The 23,273-nt window shown below is 38.5% G+C and overlaps 1 protein-coding gene across 1 annotated transcript; it reads right to left on the bottom strand.

Annotated features, from left to right (window-relative positions):
- Positions 1-1,818: 1,818 nt before the first annotated feature.
- On the bottom strand, positions 1,819-21,076 carry LOC108156468 (double-strand-break repair protein rad21-like protein 1). Its single transcript, XM_017287932.2, has 8 exons — positions 20,722-21,076; positions 20,352-20,642; positions 11,076-11,199; positions 8,117-8,281; positions 7,791-8,046; positions 6,988-7,735; positions 6,748-6,909; positions 1,819-2,056 (listed from the first exon to the last, which is right to left on the bottom strand). Exons 1-8 carry the CDS (start codon positions 20,977-20,979, stop codon positions 1,931-1,933), a joined length of 2,130 nt encoding a protein of 709 aa, XP_017143421.1. The 5' UTR covers positions 20,980-21,076; the 3' UTR covers positions 1,819-1,930.
- Between the last annotated feature and the right edge of the window lie 2,197 nt (positions 21,077-23,273).

The following is a 23,273-nucleotide window of genomic DNA, read 5'->3' as shown; positions in this document are numbered from 1 at the left end:
ACCGCCTGCGATGAATCTGTTCCCCAGGCTAAGAAAAAGTTGCTCAAAATCAGTTGTACTCCAAGGTTGGTTGGGTGGCAGGTATATTGAGGAGATCTTGATGCATCCAACATTAGTCGGCACACTCACGCTGGCAACTTGTATGTTTATCCTGGACGTAGGTTCGTTCTGAGTATGGGCAATGGACGATCGTATGAACAGAGCAGAGCCACTTTTCGATGTTACACTGGGATGATCAGCGTAATATTGGTCGTATCCTGGTACGAATGCTGTCAGACCAGGGCGCATATGTGTCTCTGTTATCAACATTACATCGATTTTATTAGCATTAAGGAAAAGTTCTTGACTAGCCCTCGTGCATTCCATAATCCGATTTTTAATTGAAGCTTGTTCATTTTGAAATAAGCTTCTGTACCAGGTCGCGGAAGGCTTTGTTTGCCTCCATCGTATCCTGTATTAGTTTGACATTTGATCCATTCTACTATTAAGGTCGTTTATAGCTTTTTCTAATATTTTGAATTTGCTACTAAAATGTTGATCTTCAGCACCATTAAACAACCGGGAGCTGTCATGTAATGTGTTCACGTTAATATTTTTCTCTGCACGCGGTCTTGTTATGTCTGCATAGGAGAACCCACTCCTCACATTGGCATTTGAGATGACTTGCGATCTGACTGGGTGATTTTTATTTTTGCTACTGGCAGGCATTCCATCTTCTGGTAGTCTGGCTGTCGGCTTAAGCTTCTTGCTCAGTTCAATTCGGACTGAACAACTTTTATAGCTAGATAGGTGATCTTCACCGCAGTTTGCACAAATGGATTTGTTACTAAGACTTAGTTCGCACGATTTTGATCCAGTATAGTGGTCGCCAGAGCATTTTCCACAGACTGGCTTTTTAAGGCAGTAGTTTCGCGTATGTCCAAAATCTTGGCATCTAAAGCACTACACCAATTCTTTACTTTGCTTTGCCTTAATTACTGTTACTCTGTGCCTTCCAATTTGAGTAATCTTAAGTGCCTCTGCAATATTTGGTGTTTTCTTTAGGTTCACGTAGAACATACTCTGTCTTGTTTTTAAGTTATTTATTTCATGATCATCCTCTTCATTTATTTCAATATTACGCCAGTTTGGCTTCCTGGGGCAGTAGATTATTTTCTTTTTTACCTCTTTTCAGCGCCTTCTGACGACCACATGCTCACTTATTAACATATTTTAGGGAGGTCTCAATCTTGCTTTTTGGATAATCACTGGAGGTACACTCGAATCACGTCTGTTCACTGTTCAACACTGTGTGTTATGCTCAGTGAGAGAGCGTTTGTGCGTAGTGTTGTTCTGTTTTTCCAGGAACCAGACAGCAAATGAAAAAGTGTTGACCGTTATTTGCGAGCTATTTTTTTTACATAATATGTAACATATTCAAATAATATTTTTGAATTATAATGGACATATAATGGCATAAGTAAAATTGATTACTGGTTTTCAGCACCGACCACATCTGCAAAAAAATTGAAAATTAGATAATTGAAACTATTGGTTGTACCTCAATGATATCAGTTGCCTAGTACAAATTAAAATAAATTTGCGAAGTTACGTTTTTCCATAAATGGCAGTACATTATTTACATATAGGCCTAAAAGTATAAATTAGACTTTAAAATTGAACGATGAACACAAAAAAACGAACTAATAGTCTGTCTTAGTTCACAGAATAAAAATGAACGAACGAACTTATTCAGTAACTTGAATAATGTTTACCCGATACTCATGGACTCCATGAGTTGGATACGTGAAATAAAATACAATAGTCGGGATTAATTAATTCAGATTTATTTACTATTTAAAATAAATTATAGGTGATCTATATATATGTGCAACCCAAAATATATGGTAACAAATACACTTATACTATTTGCATTCTTAAAATAATTTTATTACATTTTTGGATTCTCAAATGTTGGTCCTCTTGTGATGGCAATATCTGCATAGGGAGCGGATTGGGTAATATGGAGCACCCTAAATTTCTTCAATACAAGCAGGGAGTAAAACTTTTGAGCGGCCTGAAAAAAGCAAAAATACAATAATTAGTTAAAAAATTGAACTTTTTGTAGAAGATGCGGAAAAAAACAGTGTCGTCGCGCGCCAAGGTTTATACATCATTGAAACTACTGGTTTTCTAATATATCTACACCTTTAAATCTTTAATTTTTAAACAGGCTGTTAGGAATACACCAAACAATCTTCATAAACAAGTACACCGACAAATATAAAATTGGGGTAATTCTGAGTGGTCACGCATTATCTATTATATAGTAACTAGGTGACCCGGCAAACGTTGCTTTGCCATGTATATTATTTCTAGGAAACATTCTTTCAGTTCAATAAAAATAACTGTACTATAAGTATGAGGGCATTTACTTATTAATTATAAGATTACTTAACAATGAAGATTAGTATTTCTGCGCAATAGAGTGTACCATATTCTTGGTTTGTCCGTCTTTGGCCAACACAAACAAGCTGGATGGTTTTCCCACGAGTGAACATGCCACATATAGTTGTCCGTGGGAAAAGCATGGTGTTTCCAAATCTAAGCCGCATACAGGCAATGTCTGGCCTTGTGACTTATTAATTATCATAGCGAATGCCAATCTAATTGAGAATTGATTGCATTTGAATTCAGTTGACACATCTGTATTAATCATAGGGATTCCTGGCTTCAATAACGTCTCTTATTAGTTTTTTAACGACTAATCGTGTGCCATTACACAGCCGTGGTGGGGTCAAATTGCGAAGCAGAATGGTTGGAGATCCAAACTTAAATTTTAAATGGTGTGGTGGCATTCCTGGCAAATCCAAAGAATTTAAAAACTGAATTGTATAATTCACAGTTTCGTTGGTATCGCATCGATAGATTTTTAAACCATTGACGTCCACATTTTTTGTTGCCAAAATCGCTCTTTCTGCCAGCCAATTATGATTTTCATATTGTGTATGTACATCGGGAAATATGATATCGATGAGAGTATTTTGCTAGTCCGTCTGTAGTTTTATGCATCCAGTATTTTCATGTACAGCAACATTCCCATAGCCAATATCTAACAGTTGTTTAGAAAAAGTTTCGGGGTATGGATCCTCAAGTATTTTAACGCGCATGTTCACCGTCAGCTGTACTTTTTCAACATAACACCACAGTCGCGATGATTTTAAGCAAGCGTTGATTTCATCAGCGTACGTCAAACGTGGAATAACGGGAATGCTAAAAATGACTAAAATGCTCGATGAAATTGTTGGCGTTTTTGGTCGATTCCTCTGCGTTTGTTGCATTTTTGGTAAATTCCTCTACGCTTTTTGCGTTGTTGGTTAATTCTTCCCCGTCTGTCGACTATGTATCTGCGCGTTACTCTCCGTTCTAGTTGCCTTTGTTGATTTAGTTCATCTCGACTGTGATTCACGTAACTGCGCTATGCTTAAACGCTCGTCTACATTTTTTTTTTGATTATTTATATATCTCGCATGGTTCTAGATTTGAACTCAAATTGGCCTCTCTGCGTCTTATTGGCATTGCTCAAATATATTAAATTCTCGGGTTACAATGTTTGTTATTTAACTTCTCCGAAATGGCTCGAACGATTTTCTTGAAATTTGAAGTGCACGTAAATCTTGGTAAATCGTGGTCCATAGAGGGTATTATACTATACTGGCTATATTATACTGGCTTATATTATACTGGCTCTTGCGCCCAGTATTATATATTTATCTATTGAGATTCATTTTGTTTTATAAAAAGCCGATTAATTTTAATTTCGTCAAGGAAATAAAAACGAGAGCACCAAAAAAAATCGGAAGCCTGGCTGATAGTCATGTTTTCTTTTACTATTTTTTCCAATAAGAAAGATGGTTCTTGATAAAAGTTTTTCCTCAAAGTCTCTCTTAAAAGCCACCTTAGTTGTTTGTTAAGGAAATCTTTGGACGTTGACATGCAATGACTGCATCTTTCAAGAGGCGATGCAGTTACTGCACCGTCAAGTGGCCCGTGTGACACCAGCAGAAGGCTGTTACGCGCGGATCCCAGGTAAAACGCAGCCCTCCTCCCGCCCAACCGACCGAGGGGCGCTGCCGCATGACGCGCGGTGCGTAGCCGAACCAAACGCGAACATGCAAGAAAGATAGCTATTAGACTAACATTCCAGGAAAATTAGCACTAAACTTACTAAGAAACTAAGCATGCAATCAATATACAAATACCACTACAATTACTAATTACTAGAAAGGTGGGTAAGGATTAGTAATTTAATAAGAGGAAGAGAATTAGTGGTGGATATAATATGGTAGAGGGAATTATAATCCGAGCATAAGACCCTAAACGGTTCATGCAAGGAATAATTCGATCTACAAAGTGGAAGGAACAACGGTATAAAATTTCTAGTCAGTCTAATAGGAATCGTGAAGTTTATGCGGCTCAACAGATCAGGGCTGTCTATGTCACCCCTGATCAAGTTGTGCATAAATATCACACCAAGCATTTTTCTACGGTTAACTAAGGATGGGAGGTTTACTAATAGTAGTCTACTAGAGTAAGATGGGAGTCTTACACCCGCATCCCAGTTAAGGCCCCGCAGAGCAAAGAGTAAAAAGTTTTTCTGTACCTGGTGTACTTTGTACTGAGGGCACCATACACAGGAGCCGTATTCTAAGATCGGACGAACAAGCGAGGTATAGAGAGTCTTTGTTATATAGGGGTCGTCAAATTCCTTTGACCACCTCTTTATAAACCCAAGCACGCCCATGGCCTTATTTACCATGGTAGAAATGTGTTCGGAAAACTTTAACTTGGGGTCTAACATAACACCCAGATCATCCACCAGGGTAATTCTCTCAAGAGAACCACCAAATAGGGTGTAGGGAGCCAACAAAGGGCTAGAACGATGAAATGTCATAACTTTGCATTTCGAGGCATTAAGGTGTAACAAGTTTGCACAACACCATGACTGAAAGTTATTGAGATCGGATTGCAAGCGAGAATGAAATGAAATGTCCTTGTACTGGACACAGAGTTTAACATCATCCGCATACATAAGTACTCGAGAGTATGTTAATACTGAAGGTAAGTCATTAATAAAGAGTGTGAAGAGTAAGGGGCCTAGATGGCTGCCTTGTGGTACTCCCGAAGAAACCTTTACTGGTAAAGAGAGGGAGTTTTTGAAGAGGACTCTTTGAGACCTAGAACAAAGATAGCTAGAAATCCATCTCAGGAGGTTGGGCGGAAACCCTAAAAGGTCAAGTTTATGCGCTAAAAGGGAATGGTTTACAGAGTCGAATGCTTTACTAAAGTCGGTGTAAATAACATCCGTCTGTAAGTTACATTGAAAGCCTTTAATAATGAAAGAGGTAAACTCTAACAAGTTCGTGGTGGTTGATCGCCGCCTTATAAATCCATGCTGAGTTGGAGATATAAGTGACTTGCAGAGATGTTGCAAGTGCGGAGTTAAAACCTTCTCAAACATTTTAGGAATAGCGGATAACTTTGCTATACCTCTATAATTTTTTGCATCAGACTTGCTACCTTTTTTATGGAGAGGAATTATAAACGATTCCTTCCAGATTCCAAATATTAAGTTATTTATGGTAGAATGTGAATTGATAAGTAAAAAGAAACATGGAAAAACATAAAATAGGTATAGAAACCTACATAAATCCTCTTTTAAAACAAATTAGCTGCTTTACGATATTCTGTTCCATTTCGCATATTTTACCATATTACTAGATTAAGCCAAATTCAACTTCTGTTTCGCGTTTTTCGCGACCACATCCACATCCGAAGCCGTTACTTTGACTCGATCGATTTGCTAACATTTCCGGTCTTTAATACTGTTTCTCGAACCTTGGAGTAATGCGTCATCTGCTGCTGCAGATCCAGACCTCGTCTGATGGATCGCATAATGGCTGACTTACCGAAGATCAGCGTGCAGGATTCTCCTGCATAAAACGTTTTCATCTGTTTTGCAACATCGGCCGTGTGGCCATCTTCACCAATAGGAGCCAACAACTGGTTCTTTTTTGAGGGCCCTTAAGCGATTCGTTGCCACGCGCGCCATTTCCCGATGCATTTGGGCGGACATTTCTACCATTTTTGTGCGCGCAAGGACCGAGTTGAAGGACCTTCGGCAGCTATTCATGAGCGAGGAGCAGTTCATAATTATTGCATCAACAACGGCTTCGATTATCGACTCATACCGCATCGCTCGCTCGAGGGTTTATGGGAGGCAGCAGTAAAGGAGGCCATACAGAATTTGTATTGCTCCGTGGGATCGTCACTCTTTGTCTTGACGATCTGCGGACATTGTTCTGCCAAATCCAAGCAGTAATCAATTCTCGTTTCGGTATCCTTACACCAGGACGCTATCTAATTAGTCGTCTATGATCGCAGTTTCGATCTCATATATATAACAGGCAGAATAAAAAAACAGTTCTACGTGGAGCAGTCGTTTTTCTGTTTGCGCACCTGGCTTTTGAATGTTGCCACATTACCGCTCCCTTAAGCCCCTTCAAAACAAAAAAAATTCGACAATTTAAAACTATAAAGCATAACGGGAACTGCTCATGATGAATCACATAAAAAAGCAAGAGCATTATAGACATATCCGACTAACCTCACCCTCTTAAGGAGACGTCGCTCGTAGCGAACAATATAGATAAAATTCATAAAGAGTGAACATCACATTTATAACCGTTTGAAGGCATATACTCTTACCTGCTTCCTTGAGTTCCCTACAGTTAGATGAGACAGCGCCAAGTTCTCTTTATTGTTGAACTGCGATCTAACATCAATAAAAAGTTGAGCTGCTCTCTTATTCAATACTCGTTCCTCAAATTGTTCATCCGTTTCATTCTCCATCTGTTCTTCACTATGATTCTGTGCATACAAATAATAGTGTATGTGAAACAATTTGATTCTAATGTAAATTAAAAAAAAAAATTAAGTTATACGTACTTGACCCTCAGACGGGGGAAAATCGTAGTTGTTCCAATCCGTTGAAATATCGCTGGGCTTTTGAAAGCAGTTTTCATCCGTATTGTGTGCTGTTTCGGCCTCATTAATTAGCGAGCTTATTTTATCGGTTGGAAGATTCGAAATATTATCAAGTTCTTCCATGCTAGGGTGCTGTGGAGTCATATCTCCATGATCCAAGCCAGCCGGCGTCGAGTCCCCGTGGTTAAAATCGTCCCCCATGTCATGGCTTGTGTTTCTTGGAGTTAATGGCAACTCATTAATTGATGAAATTGGTTCCATGCCATTCAGAGATAATAATGTTGGACTTCTCATATTATCAAACAGGGCTGATTCACTTTGACCTGCATGGCTCTCTTGCTCTTTTGTGGCGATGTCTAGCGACACAGCAGATATTCCTAACAGTTTTTGGTGCTCCCTCATAGCTTCGGGCGCTTCTAAACTTTGGATAAGTGCATCTGCAATATGGTCAGATGATTGAAGTGAAGAAAACTCATTCTTTCTCTTTCGCCCTTTTTTATTTATAATAATAAGCGAAGTATCGTTTTCATGAGCATAAAACTCCAGTGCTAGGATTTCCATAGGCGCTACACTTGTGAAATCTTCTAACGACGTTGAATGTGATAATAATTGTCGGTTGTAATTATTCAACAGGGCACGGGCAGGTATGGATCTGGATGGCAACGAAAACAGCTTCTCAACACCTCCAGTTTCCTTCCAATACATAAGTCTAAACAAAATGGAATACGTTTTAAGATTCAACACGAATACAATTTAAGTTATACCTTTTTGTAGGCGGAGCAAGATCGAGAGTGGTCAATATATCAGATGTATCGGCTAATTGAGCCTTCATCTCTTCTCCTGAAATATTTTTGATTTCGTCTATAATAAGTTTTCTCTTGCGCTTGGCCTTTGTTACGCCTTTATAAACAGTTGCATCAATGGGTGCCAGTGCAAAGCCTTCATCCTCATTTGGAACAAGCGTCAAGTCATTTAACGCCGCACTATCAGATACGTTGGCCTCTTCAATTAAGTTATTATCTTTAAATAATAAAATAGTTTTGTAACTTGAATAACAATATTAGATTCATATAGATTCATATATACTAACCGCCATTGTCGTCAGCAACTGAGCTCGGAGAAGGAAGATTGTTAAAGTTATCAATACCATCATCATCTGAGTCATCGGCCATGTTTACTACAGCTGTATCGGTTTTAGTTTGCTCTGCTGGTTGGGTTGGCTCCCCAAATAGGTCGTCTTCAAAGAGTTCTGGTTCTAATTAAAAGAAAATACAGGGGAAATATATTGATTATGAAATAAATGATCTTCGGGTTTTGGCTAAGTTCACATAAACGAATGTACAAAGTCAAACTTGAGTATTGCCCCAGCAAGTAATTTTGAGTTTTCTGCTAAGAACTTATCCATTGCGATTTTTAAGGACCAAATCATTAAGGCTAGTGCCGCAGTCCTCGCTCTCAGGCATCGAATTTATCAAATACGGAGCATATTACTTGGCTGTATAGTTTTAAGCCACGAACCAAACCAACTCCATGAAAGGTGGAAAAAACATCTCTGTATAACCTGAGTCTTCATGTCAAGCTACTAATCTATAAGACCATAATGAAACCCATGTGGACCTATTGGATTCCAATGTGGCACTGCCAGCTATTCCAGCATCTCCAAAGCACATCTACACCACTCCAAGGTAATCCACGAAGAACACGGAGTCCCTTGTGTCCAAAGAACACATGGAGCGCCTAGACAGACACACCAACCCCCTTGCCATGAAACCTGCTTGATAACAGCACCATCACCCGCCGTCCAAGAAGATATCACCCGCTGGACCTTCCTTATCGCTATGACTGAATCCCCCAAATTGATTCCTGATTCCTATTCGGAATCAGTGTCAGGAACATATAGATGCTTTATTAAAAGCAAGCATCTTCGTACATACAAATTGTTTTCACTGATGAAATTGAAGACCCTTTGGACAATGAAGATATCAAAGGATCAGTAGAAACTAAAAGGGCATTTATGATATCTTCCATAGTATTTCTCCTGGAATTTGTTCTTGTGTTGTTCTCTCCTTGTTTCTAGGTTCAAGAGCTTTCTCGGACATCATACCAATAAGAAGGGAAAATGGTAATTTAAAATTCTGTATAAATTCCCCGATTATCTGGTATGTCCAGCGTTTACAAATAGCGAAAGTGACTTTTCTTCAGAAAATTTTGACGTTAGCCGCTGTGGTGTATGCGATTCCATTCCGCTACCATTACTGAACTTTCCAGCTTAACACAAACTGCAGCTTGTAGATACCAACAATGCATCGGATGAGAGTTCTTCAACAAATTTGTTGGCAATCTGTTGCTTTGCGTTTACTTTTTGCAACACTCCGAAAGTTCTATTTCTAGACGGCCAACATTTTTAGAAGTTGATCTTTCCATTAATACTCGTGTCATATCTAGCCACTATTAACTGTTTTCTTGTTTCTACCACATTTTTTCCACTTTTGGGCAAACCTACAAGCAAAATTTATATAAGTCTATTTAGAGCAGAGTCAAAAGACACAATTTTCAATGGCAAAAAATTCTTTGTTCGGATCGCTTAGTCGTACCATACTAAAAAAAAAAGGCTCAGTTTTGATACTGATATTGTGCCTAATAAATGAAATTATTTGAAGAGAATTATGATAAGCTATACTTCACGAAAGACAGTTGTACGCTACCATGGGCTCGTTGTTAATACACTTAATAAAACTATGTTCTATAAGCAACACATATATAGCCCGGTCACAAACACTGATTTTGTAAACTTTTAATACAATACATATAGAAACAATTTAGTAAAGCTCTTGCTGCCCCATGTCTTTTTTGACAACTGGCACCTAACTAAGTTTAAAAATCTTAATTAATTAGCTAGGCCCAATTGGCCACTGTGAGATGGTAAGCTGCTGCTACAAAGTGTTTGTGTCCGGTTTACAGCTGTAATTATCAGAGTTCAGAATGACAAAGTTCAATACAACCAGATGTAAGATACAGTACAGTACGGCTATGGAGTCTGCTTTTAGCGACAACCGCTTATACCGACGATATTTTTCACAATTCACAATCGGCTATTGGACGTGCCGAAAAAAAAATACAGCGAAATAATGACAAATAAATTAAGCATTAAATAAATTAACATTAAGCGACGCTGTTAGAAATGTATGTATTTATCAGTGATCGGCACCGATTTCAAAGGAAGAACTGGATGAATATGTTCTTGTTGACAATGGTGTGGCGATTTGTGAGGAACCTTCCGAAGACAAAATTGTTAAACAAATATTAGATGACGGACAGGACAGCGACGACAACGTCGAAAATCAAAATAAAGATGTGTCATCACTTAGCGTTTTGGAGACATTTAAAGCTGCAGAAATTCTGAATAGATTTGTCCATTAAAATTTTAATGACGGGAGGTTAACGCACAGCATGTCTCGTCAAAAACTACTGCTAAACAAACTGATTATTTTAATTAAGAATAAAAAGAAAAACCACATATATTATGCTTATGAATATGAATTATATGTATACGACTTTTTATGAAAAAACCATATTATTGAATTAAATTGTTTGTTTTGGTTAAAAATTAATCGTTTTATTTTAAAACCTATTACAAATATGGCAACCATAAAATAAACAAACAAAAATTCTTTTTTTTTGCTCCTGTTGGTCAGAGCATCTTCCGCATATAACGACGCAAAATCGTCGGTACCTTGAGTGTCGTTATATCCGGATTCTACTGTACTTGAAAATACCAGGAAAAAAAATGTATCACTAAAAAAATTTTAAAGCCCCAAATCTATCAGAAACAGTCGTTTTGGTTCGTGGCATAAAAATACTGTTGCATAGTGCATAGCACATTTACTTTACTGAAACGCTTTATTCTACAAATTACCGATTGAGCTTTAGCGCGTTTAACATTTGAGTGGACCAAAGTTGTACAACAGTTTAAAAACTACGTTCGTTTCCGAAGGACAACTTTTTGGTTTTTAATTCTGAAACAGATTGTAAATATTTTATGAACTTACGGCCAAACGAATCTCCAAAGCCATCGCCGTCTAGTCGATCTCCGGATATTTCTGCCTGGGCTCCTCTTGCAGTTGGATCATCTGGTTCTATATCTGCTAAGACGTCACTATCGAAAAGCTTATCCTTAAAAGAAGACATTTTAATTAGTATTACTTGTTTATATGATCTAATATATTAAATTCTCGTGTCACAAGCTTTTTTGCAAAATTCCTTCGAAATGGCTCGACCAATTTTTGTAAAATTTTGTGTGCTTATCGGTTAGGTGTGCGAATCGTCCAACATCTATTTTTTGGGTCTGTGTTTGGGTCGCGTATATACAGTCAATCCAAGGCAGACAGTGCTTTTATCACCGGACCATTGTCATTTCAAGATATACGTAACGTAGATGGACAACAGTATCCAACGTATAAAGATGCATGCCTTGCACTAGGCTTGCTAGAAGACGACAATCATTGGGACAGTATGCTTGCTGAAGTATGCAGCATTAAACTGCACAGGAGCACAAATTCCTCTACTATTTTCTATAGATATGAATACTTGTTTTCCGGACATTCCAAAAAAAGTACCCGAACAGTGGTGTGATCGGGATAAAAAATAGATGTTGGCCGATGCGCACACCTAACCTATAAGCACGCAAAATTTTACGAAAATCGGTAGAGCCATTTGGGAGGAGTTTAGCAACAAAGACCTCCCAAAAAAAGGACATATGTACATAGGTACCCGAAGAGTGGTCTGATCGGGATGAAAAATAGATGTTGGCCGATGCGCACGGACAACATTGTTGTCCAAAAACCAAATAAAAAACTTACTATCGCCCGTGCCAAAATAACCAATTATCTCCCGGAACGATATTAAGGAAAAAATTTTAACTTTCAACATTCAATATCAAAAAAAAAATTTGACTTTACGTGCGAGGGAAATTGGACTCATAAAAGGCCAGAAAATTTCTAAAGATGACCTATTTCATCAACTGTGTATATTGCCAGTAACCGTATCCGAACATCGTACACTAAACTACGCAAAGGGAGCCAAAGGACGTCACAATCGGCCTTACCAAAAGAACATATTTCTAACCACCCATAATTATTTTATTAGATTGGTGGTTTCTCTCAGCCGGTTTTGTCAACACTGTTAATTTTGGCGGGATTTTAGTATGGTCACTTTTGCAGTGCAACCGAATATTGATTAGCTTTCATGAGATTTCTGTGTTTAAAAAAGAAATCCAACGAAGAAATTAAAAATTAGTTGAACGAAGATTATGAGGAATATGCACCATCGATTTCAACCATTACATATTGGACTGCTGAATTTAGGCGGGACCGGAAAAGCACTTTTGACGAAGGCCGTACGGGCCAGAGATGCGGCAACACCAGAAATGGTATGATATGCAGGGCCCGAAGGAAGCGGGGTGGAATTTCGAAATACACTTGAGCAGGTGCGATATCACAGGCGTGTGGATACCAAACTTGGTTTCTCTAGCTCTTATAGTCTTTGAGATCTAGGTGCTCATCTTAGGCGACAGGCAAAGCCGACCATTAAACGTGTAACAAACTTGATACAGTGTGATATCACAGGAATCTGGATACATTTCTTCGCTCTAGCTCATATGGTCTCTGAGAACTAGGCGTTAAACAATCTCACATCTAATATACCACTTTGCTCATTTTGAGTATCGGGTATTAAAACATAGGAAACACAAGAGAAAATAGAAGTAATGAGCGAAGACTAAAATACACCTCAAACGACATAAATTTTAGCAACAACAGCAATTCCACTAGATTTAAAAAAAAACGAGGGGGAACGTTGTGAGTTGCTGCGGACACCGCAACTCTACAGTTATACCCGATACTTAGTCAGTATGGTTCTCCTCCGGCAGACGCCGCTAATATTGAACGACACGACAAAGAGTGCGTGCGAGAGAGACAGAAAATCAGTCTGAGCGTGACGTCGGGCGCTGCGTAGCCAGTGCAAATTGATTTGTTCCTTTTGGCTATAAAAATGATCTGATCTGATCCAGATTCAGCAATCTGATAGATATGATCATTATCTATGATTCTGCGTTTTTAGTTTTCTCGTATCCTCAATATTGTGGATGCAACAGATTTTCGTCCTTTGTGGGGGCGGAAGGGGGTGGGGCGAAATTTTGAGATATACGTTTTAAAGTGAGATCTAACAGGAGTGCGGATACCAAATTTGGTTACTCTAGCCTTAATAGTCTCTGAGATTTGTGAATATCCCCAGATTTTCATCCTTTGCGGGGGCGGAAGGGGGTGTGGCGAAATTTTGAAACAAACTCGTCTCGGTCCGATATATTAGGAGTGTGGATACCAAATTTGGTTGCTCTAGCTTTTATAGTCTCTGAGATCTAGGCGCTAATGTTTTACTCTAAGCAAAGCCGGCTATGCTACGTGTGTGTTAGAGAGAGACAGGGCGAGAAAAAATGAAATTGTTTTCTTGATGCTGGCTATAATAATAATACGATCCAATTCAGATTCCGCAGTCTTAAAGATATGGTCATTCTCTACAATTCTACGTTTTTGGTTTTCTCATATCTTTAAAATTGTGGATGCCACAGACTTTCGTCCTTTGTGGGGGCAGAAGTGGGCGGGGCGAAGTTTTGAAATATTTTTGTGGCAGTGACATATCACAGAAGTCTGGATCCAAAACATCGTTGCTCTAGCTCTTATAGTCTTTGAGCACTAGGCGCTGAAGGGGACGGACAGACGGACGGACGGACGGACAGACGGACAGACAGGGCCCAATCGACTCGGCTATTGATGCTGATCAAGAATATATATACTTTATGGGGTCGGAAACGATTCCTTATGGACGTTACACACATCCACTTTTACCACAAATCTAATATACCCCAATACTCATTTTGAGTATCGGGTATAATTAAACACAAATTACAAATTATAGATTTACATAACCTTATATGACAACTCTGACAAAAACTTATAGTATATTACAAAAGTCATGTCACTAAAAATAATACAATGGAACATACGCGGATATAGGAATAACTATAAAGAATTACAAAACACTCGGAACAGCATACAACCCTCAAATTATAGCCTTACAGGAAACTAATTAAAACTATAACTAATTACAACTCGTTCCCAATTCCGGTTAACACCCTATATTGCAACAACAACATCATTAACGCATTTGGGGGCACAGCTCCCCTGATAAACAACTCCATCCCGCATACACCAATTCCAATTCCCCAATGCTACCATAAAGTATAAAACAAAGCTCAACATAATTTCCGTCTACATCTCCTTAAAAAATCAAACTTTAGTGCTGGGTGACTTCAACAACTGGTACCCTTATTGGGGCTCATCTAAGGTCAACTTCAAAGGTAAAACAGTAGCTGCATTTTTAGACCGCTCAAATTATATCATGCCTAACGACAAATCCCCCACCCAATTCTTAACACACAAAGAATTTACACACATCGACCTATTGATCTATCTATTGGAAGTAATAGATGATCTTCACGGAAGCGACCACTTCCCTATTTTATTATCTTTATTCAACAACCCATCCGCCTCAAACCAGCCTTTAAACTCAAAAATGCGAACTGGGATCTCTTCAGGATAAACATAATTAATTACACTTCCAAAATTCAACCGAACAACAATGTCAACTGAGAAGGCGCTTTAATTTAAAAAAATAGTAGCTCAGAGTTCCCATCTATCTATTCCACAAAACACCACCTTTACCCTGCCTCGTACCTTTCCCAAATTGACCAAAGATCTCTAACTCCTCTAAAGAGGCAAAGTGGACAAAAGGAAGAAGCTCAAACGGGATATACACAATTAAAACAATATAGAATATAAAAACTAATGAAAAATTAAAAAGAGCAATTAGGGAAGCCATAAAGAAGTTGATGTTCGAATTTACTTCCCAACGCAGACCCAACCCGAACCTGGTCTAATATCAGTCGTCCCTGCAGCATTCACCCCTCTAAAAATATCCTTTCGATCTACCACCCTATCAAGAAGAGGATCTAAACTTCTTCCCAACTTTCCGCGAGAAGGATATCTCCTTCATTGAATTCTATTTAGCACTCATTTCCTTGTACGGAAACACCCCTGGTATTTTATATATCACTTTTATATATCATATATCATACTCGATAATAAAAAAAAATCACCCTCCCCCATACAAAAACGGATTACTCCATCCCACAATCTCTCATGCGCAGCCAAAACATTAGACAAGATCGTAGCAAAAAGGTTATGGTGGTTGGTTTCAATAAAAACTTAATTCATAACAACGAATTCGTTTTTTAAAGAAGCAAATCTGTACTATATAGCCTACCAGAACCATTGCCCTGAAAAAACACCTATCCCTAATCTCTCCCAAAGCGCTCGACAAAATTGGAATCCACAATGTCATACATCAATTGCAAGACTGGAAAATACGCTGACGAATTCTAAAATACATACGTCAAAAACTTTATGACAAATACTGACAAATCCATAATTTGATGATGGATTTCTTAAAAAATGAGACACAACTGCCTGGTTGTAAGGTTGCTGTCTCGATTTGCCAATATTTTAGCTTTTTCCTCCGTTGTTAGAGCTATACCACAGCCCATTCTACATATATTCAAATAATTGAAAAGTGCAAGAGCTATTTAAATGAAATTTTTTTTTGTGTACAGCTTATCAGTAATTGAAACCGCAGCCTCTGAGTCTATTCTAATGATCGCTTAAAAAGCTAATTTTTCGGCATAGGGTAAAGCAAAATGGAAATAAATCATAACTGTACAATTTGTGCAGTCCACTCTCATTCCCCTATTTTGTCAACTGTACTGCCCTAACAAAAACAGCAAAAATTTCGTTGAAAGCATAACTCACAAATAAGAGAATCAAAATGTAAAACCAAAAATGCATTGAGTCTATTCTATTGATCGGTAGTGTATGTAGGATTTCCCTGTAAAACTGGCATAAATTCATCAACCATCTTGCCACTTAGCAATGGCATTCCACAAGGTTACCCTATTTCTTATAACTTACAACTCTCTCCATCCATTTTATGCCGTTATGAACCGATTTTCGATGCTCAGGTGTTAAAAATACGATCCTACTTTGATGGTCCTTTGGACTGGTCCTACTGAGGCGGGTAGTCGGTGCTAATATTGCCAAAACTAATGTCATGGAAAGCCAACATGCCTGCTATACAACGCAAATTTGTTTTGACTGACTTTTAAGATTTTTAATACGTGATGTCGCATAAATTCGAAAATGTCATGGAAACAAAATCTTTTTAAAATGATACGTTAACATAGTGCATACCCTGGCTAGGATAAATGCATTAATATTTGGGATTTTAATGCTCTCTAACGTCATATGTTCGATCAGCCACAAGTTGGCTTTAACTAGGCGGGTAATATTTTCTTGACTTTATTAGTTTCTTAATGTTTTATATTTAAGGAAAAAGTAAATGTAAATAATGGATCAGAAAGGCCGGGGCATGTAAAATGTCTATATAAAAAATATTTCCTTCATATCTTTTTGTTTATTGATAAGGGCTTTCCATAATTAGAGAAAACTTAAACAACTTGCATGTCTATTGTGGACAACAACTTTTTTCGTTCCATCTTGTGCCACAGGCTAACTATGTTAAATTAATGTAGAAAGTGTATATTAACTAATATACACTACTGTCCAAAAAAGAAAGTATATCGGTGTCGTGCTAATTTGTTATGGAATAGCTCGAATTTTTGTAAATGAATGCATGCCAATTGTTTATATTTTGAAAGGTTAGTCTTTATTAAATTCTATGCTTACATTTTAGCTGGATGGGCATTTTCGGTCAGGTCAAAATAATAAGTACACTGGTGTTATTTATAAATTTTAAAGGATTAAAAAAAAGTAGGCGGTACTGCTGAAGAAAAGAAGACTTCAAAAAAAAGGAAAAGTCTCCGGGAAGTTGCGAAAAGTGTTGGACGCTCGGTATTTTTTGTTCAGAATGTTATATTGTTAAAATCAAAAGTGCTTACTGAAAATCGAGGATGGAAGAAATCTTTACAAACAACGGACAACTGCAACTTTCGTGTCTTCCAAGGCCATAGCCACTCAAATTGACAAAGAAATACCAGCATTGATGGTTCGTCGGAGACTTCAATATACAGACAAACTAGAACGTATAGCCCGAAACGTTTTTTTACACCGAGTAAAATATTTGAGACAGGGCAACAATTTTTCGTAAATAATTTGGCATGGTCTGGGCCAGATGGGTCTTAAATGTGGAATAATACACAAGGAAAATGGTTAAGAACGGAGGCCGGTGTACAGGTGTCTGGGGCTGTTTTTCTTGGCATGGCGTTGAGCCGGTACATTGCATAACTGATCCTGTCCCAATTCAGGTATTAAAACATATTGACAGACATTATGCAACCTTATGCTGCGGAAAAAACGTGCTATGAGATCCAAGTCATCCAAAATAAGTGTGGCTATATATCCTGTAAATTTGTATAATATACAAATATATACAAATAAAATATGTATAGGATAACAAATAATAAGACAAAAACGGATACATGCTGATACGCTTTTAGAATTTGTTCGCTTTTTAGAATTGCTGTGGTTATTGTTTTGACGACCCCCTGTTTATATTTTTTTGGTTTAATCGATCATAAAATATATATTTGAAATAAAAAATGCTTCTGTTAAATATTTGTATACTCTACTGTAGATTAGAAAACTAAAAGTGAATTTGATTTTTTAATTATTTTTATAAAAAAAATTGTATAAGATGTGATAAGAAATTCCATAAACGTGTACTTATTTTGTAGGTTACTTTTGTACTACTTTTGTAGGTTATGTTAAATTTTTCTATGACAAGTTGCTGAATAATTGGATTAATAGCAATAGAAATGTTTCCACCGTGTCGAGATTGATACTTAAATTACTGAAGATATTAATTTAACTCAAGCACGGAGAAAAACGATGAAAAAACTAAAAAAAATATATAATTTTCTTAGACATTTAAATCGAAATAAGCTTGCCAAAATGGGGTAGAATAATACAAAATTTAAGTAGATGCATTTTTAATAGATATTGTCTTTAATAAGCATAAATAGAATAAATATATAAATACTCAGCAAATAAAGGCAAAAAAAATTAGTCGGAATCAAAAGTCTTAGGGTTTAACATTGTTCCTTTTGTAATAAAACAATAAAATATGAGGATTCAGCCCGATTCGAAAGCGTTTAGAGGTGCTGACTTAAGGTTACAGTTCAAAAATACGATATTTGGCCAATGGCTCCTATGCACAGTGGGCGAAACGGCCAATCTAGTGGCATTAAATTAATAACAAGCGTAATTTAAGAGATATCTTAATTAAATTTGTAGTTTAGCATGATTGTTAATAGCCGGATGACTGTACCAAATTTCAGTAGAATCGGTTAAACATATCAAATAGATACGATAGTTCTGATCCTTCAAAATATTTAAATATTTTAAAATACCATTCCAAAGATAGTTTCTAGTGCAACTTATGTAATTTTAAATATATTTAAATGCAAATATCAAAACTATCGGACCAAAAAATAGAAAATCTCTAACTTCTTTATCCAACTCTATATTTTTTTTGGAAAGCATCGATAACAATTTTGATAGCTTTGAAATTAAAGGATCAGATGTAAATAGAAGAGCAGATTTAATATCGTCCATCGTATTTTTACGTAAAAACTTTCGGGTGTGAGCATTTTACTTTTGCGTTTCTCAATAAATCGTAGCTTGGAAAAATATTTGCGTTTTAAGATTTAGTTTTCGTTTTGACTAGCTTATATGCAATTTTCGTGAATCGCCCATCTACATGAATCGCCAAAGCTTCCTCATTACTGAATTTAATAGGAAGTTTGGGATCACTGCTAGCACATTTTATTGTTTTTGCCACGACCTCTTCTTCAATGATATAGCTTTAGAAACATTTCTCCCACCACCACTTTTCGAAATGTGAAACTGTTCCATTTTGAGATATACGTTTTATAGTGAGATCTAACAGGAGTGTGGATACCAAATTTGGTTGCTCTAGACTTAATAGTTTCTGAGATTTGTGGATGCCCCAGGTATTCGTCCTTTGCGGGGCAAATGGAATGGAATGGGGTGTGGCGAAATTTTGACACAAAACGGTCAAGGTCCGATATCACAGGAGTGTGGATAGCAAATTTGGTTGCACTAGCTCTTATGGGTTCTGAACTCATATTTTGCAATTGGCAAAACCGACCATGAAACCTGTGTGTTAGAGAGGGACCGAGCGAGAGAGAATGCAATTTTTTTCTTGATTCTGGCTATAATAATTATACGATCTGGTTCAGATTTGGCACTCTAGAAGATATAGTCATCCTCTACGATTCTGCGTTTTCTGTTTTCTCGTGTCTTTGGAGCAGACAGACAGACAGGGCACAATCGACTCGGTTATTGATGCTGATCAAGAATATATATACTTTATGGGATAGGAAACGATTCCTTCTGGACGTTACACACATCCATATTCACCACAAATCTAATATACCCCAATACTCATTTTGAGTATCGGGTATAAATATCGTTGCAACTCATTTAAATGACAGAAAAATGCAATAATTAAATTCTGTCAAATTGAATTGAGAAAACTCATGCGCGTACTGATTACATTGAATTGTTAGAGTTAACTCAAATATATTTAGGATTTGTAATTTTTCCGACTCCCTGGACGAATGCACCATCCACGCTGGATGTATAAGGCGATTTATACCTTTAAAATATATATTTTTCGAGAGAAGTTTAAGTTGACAACTCGAGAAGAAAAATATTTCGCTATAAATTAGCAACATTTAAATAAGAACATTTTTTTTTCGCGCGCGGCAGAACAACCTCTGCCGAGTCAGCTAGTATCTATATATAACTATATTAGTTCTCGAGATATACTGATGGAACAGTATACGATTTTTGAATACGATTTTTTCAACATAAAACTTTAAACGATTTCAATGTTTGTAATTAAGTTTGCGAGGTCCTGACAGAGTTTTTTTTTTTTGTAGTGAAAGTAGAAACTCAGAACAAAAGCAGAACAAACATATGTACCTCTAATTTTAACTGAAATTCCAACCAAAAGTTCAAGATTGTGTTTTATGCGTGTGTATGCATGTATGTTGACATGCGTATGCAATGAGAAATTGTATTAAAATCGAAAACTATTATTTTATGTTTTTCTATAGCCTACTTTGAATGGATGTTATTTATATTCTATACATATATGTATATTTTACTTACGTTGATATTTGTAGACAAGGATCCCCGCATAATTTCAGGCGTTTCAGCTTCAAATCCAATATCACCAAATCCATCGTCGTGCAGTGAAATTGACAGGCTACCGTAATCCTCCCTCATTGTTATCTCGTCAGCTCTAGACTGATTTATAGAGAATTGAGCTTCAATGTCTATGTCATTCAACTCGGGTAAGGCAGTATCAAAGTCGTGAAACACTTCAGGTAAAGTTATGGCGTTAACATTCGCTTCTCTGTGGCCTTCTGGTAAGTCGACCATGCCAGGTCTAAATGCCATCTATACAATAGACAAGATTGAAAATTTGTATACATGTATACATTTGAATGACAGATGAATTAAATTTGAAATACTTTACCTTAATTTTAACAAATGCTTCATTGCAATCGGCCAGCAAGTATTTAGCTTTTCTTGAATAAATGCGCACAACACCCAGCAACAAATGGCCAGATGTCCTTAACGCCAATTTTACTTTTGGCTGTAATATGCCTTCCACAGATTTTTCTATATTAGTTTCAAACACATGGGCTTTTGTAATTTTTTTATCCCAATGAGCTGCTAACCAAATCTTGGCCAGCGGACCTTTTTTGGCCAAAATAATGTGTTCATAGAACATTTTACTCTCACAGTGGCGACAGCTTTATTTATAAAAAATACATTCACATTAAAAACCTTTCCATAAAACAGGGATGTATTTGCAGCAAACATACAATAGGCCATATGATAGTGATGACAAAACATAATATGTTATGGTAATTACATGGGCATATGGGCATAAATTTGAAACGATGGAAACGACATACGTAATGATATTAGACTTTTCCAACGGCCTAGCTACGTATGTAGATACAGACTCAGAGACAGAGTCAGGGAAAACCATACAGTGAGAGCGAGCGAGCGCAGCATTTTGAGTACTCCATAATAATAATCTTATGACGTGTCACATGTTGCAGCAGCAGAACTAAATAAAGAGAACGAGTTGATCAGCAAAATGTCTATTAAAACGCGATTTGGAAGACAAGCACAATAAAAAAGTTGCTGTCTATTATTTGACAGAAAATAATAGTTCGAGAAGAATACCAAAAGTGCGGAGAGTTTGTAACGCACCTGCTTCTTGGTTCGCTTGAGTTTGCTCTTCTCGTTTTATTTTCCTTTCTTTTTACTAATTTTCGCTTTTTTTTTTCCCCCAGATTTCTCCAACCACAGTCTTCCATCACCCTGCGTGCTGACGAGTCTCGTGCGTGTCCTGCGCGGCACCCTTCCCCAGTGTCCTGCGTGGCACTCTACCGTTCCTGGTCCTGCGTGACCCTTTAGGGCGACCTATTACAGCCATTCTCCTTCACCCCTGTGTCTCTCGCTCCTCGGGTTGGGGTTTCAGATCTCGTATGTGTGCCGTTCTCTTCTTCCTGTCGCCCTCCTTTCTTAGGTTGCAGATAACCGGGTATATAAAGTCCTCTATCTGGTATGGCCCATCGTACCTTGGTGCCAGCTTCGCGGCGAATCCCTCCGCTGCATTGGAAAGGTGGTGCTGTTTGGCCCACACGACCTCTCCCACTTTGGGTCTCCACGGTCTTCTTCTCAGGTTGTAATGCCTGGCCTGATCCTGGGCTGCCCTTTCCAAGTTGCGTCGAACCAACTGAAACAGCTCCTTTAATTTCTTCGCATTTTAATCCGGCGTCTCTGTGCCTTGTCCCGTGCCTACCGTCTCCTCGTCATATAGGGCCTTTGGCAGCCGGGGTTCCCTTCCTTGCACCACGAACGCCGGTGAATATCCCGTTGTATCCGACACTCCCGAATTCATGGCCAGCATCAGCTCCGGCCATTTTTCATCCCAACACCTTTGATCACCCTCGGTGAACTGAGCTATCATGGTCTTTACCGTTCTGTTCGTTCGCTCTGTCGGATTCTCTTGCGGCGTGTATGGCGCCGTAAACTGGCGTAAACTGCTCCAGGAATCTTGTAAATGCCCTGCTTGCAAACTGCACCCCATTGTCCGTAATGAAGACTTTGGGCGTGCCAAAACGGGCTATTGTGCGCTCTCGACAGGCCTTTATTAGTGCCTCTGCTGTGGCCTTCCTCAGCGGCACCAACTCGGTCCACTTGGAGAATCGATCCACCAGCACCAACAGCATCGAGTTCCCATGTTTCGACCTCGGCAGAGGACCCACAAAGTCCGCGCATACCGTTGCCCATGGTTCTTCCGGCACCTGTGTCAACATTTCTCCTGCCGCTTGTAGCTGACTTGGCTTAAAGCGAAGACATAGTTCGCACTTCCGCACGTAGGCCCTCACGTCCCTGTACATCCCTGGCCAGTAATATCTTGCCGCCACCCGTGCCGCGGTTCTCCTTCCGCCGGCGTGGCCTGTTTCCGGGCTATCGTGGCTTTCCTTTAAAACCCTTTCTCGGGCATATTTCGGCACACATAACTTCCACGAGGCGACTTCTTCGCTCCCTGCCCGGTGAGGAATGTGCCGGTACAAGTTTTCCCCATTCTCCACATAGTCGGGGTACTTCGGGGATTCTTTTCTGATCTTTTCTACCATGCCCTCTAACCACTTGCAGGGCGGCTCGCCTACTGGTTGTGTTCCCTACTCATTTCTTATCCGACGGCCTCGCTCCTCCACCGGTTGTCGGGAGAGTGCGTCGGCTACCACGTTGAGCTGTCCTTTCCTGTACGCGACTTCAAAGTCGTACTGCTGTAGCTCTAGTGCCCATCTCGCCACTCTTCCCGACGGACTTTCTATGCTATTTAGCCATTTCAGAGCCATGTGGTCCGTGACCACCTTGAAGCGATATCCTTCCAAGTATGGCCTCAACCGGCGGATGGCCCATACAATGGCCAGACATTCTTCCTCGGTCGCCGAATAGTTCCTTTCGGGTCCATTTAGCGCCCTGCTAGCATATGATATT

The sequence above is a fragment of the Drosophila miranda genome, chromosome 2, assembly GCF_003369915.1.
Source record: "Drosophila miranda strain MSH22 chromosome 2, D.miranda_PacBio2.1, whole genome shotgun sequence".
NCBI classification, from domain to species: domain Eukaryota; kingdom Metazoa; phylum Arthropoda; class Insecta; order Diptera; family Drosophilidae; genus Drosophila; species Drosophila miranda.
Note: the sequence above shows the minus strand (reverse complement) of the source record. Positions and strands in the feature narration are given on the sequence as shown.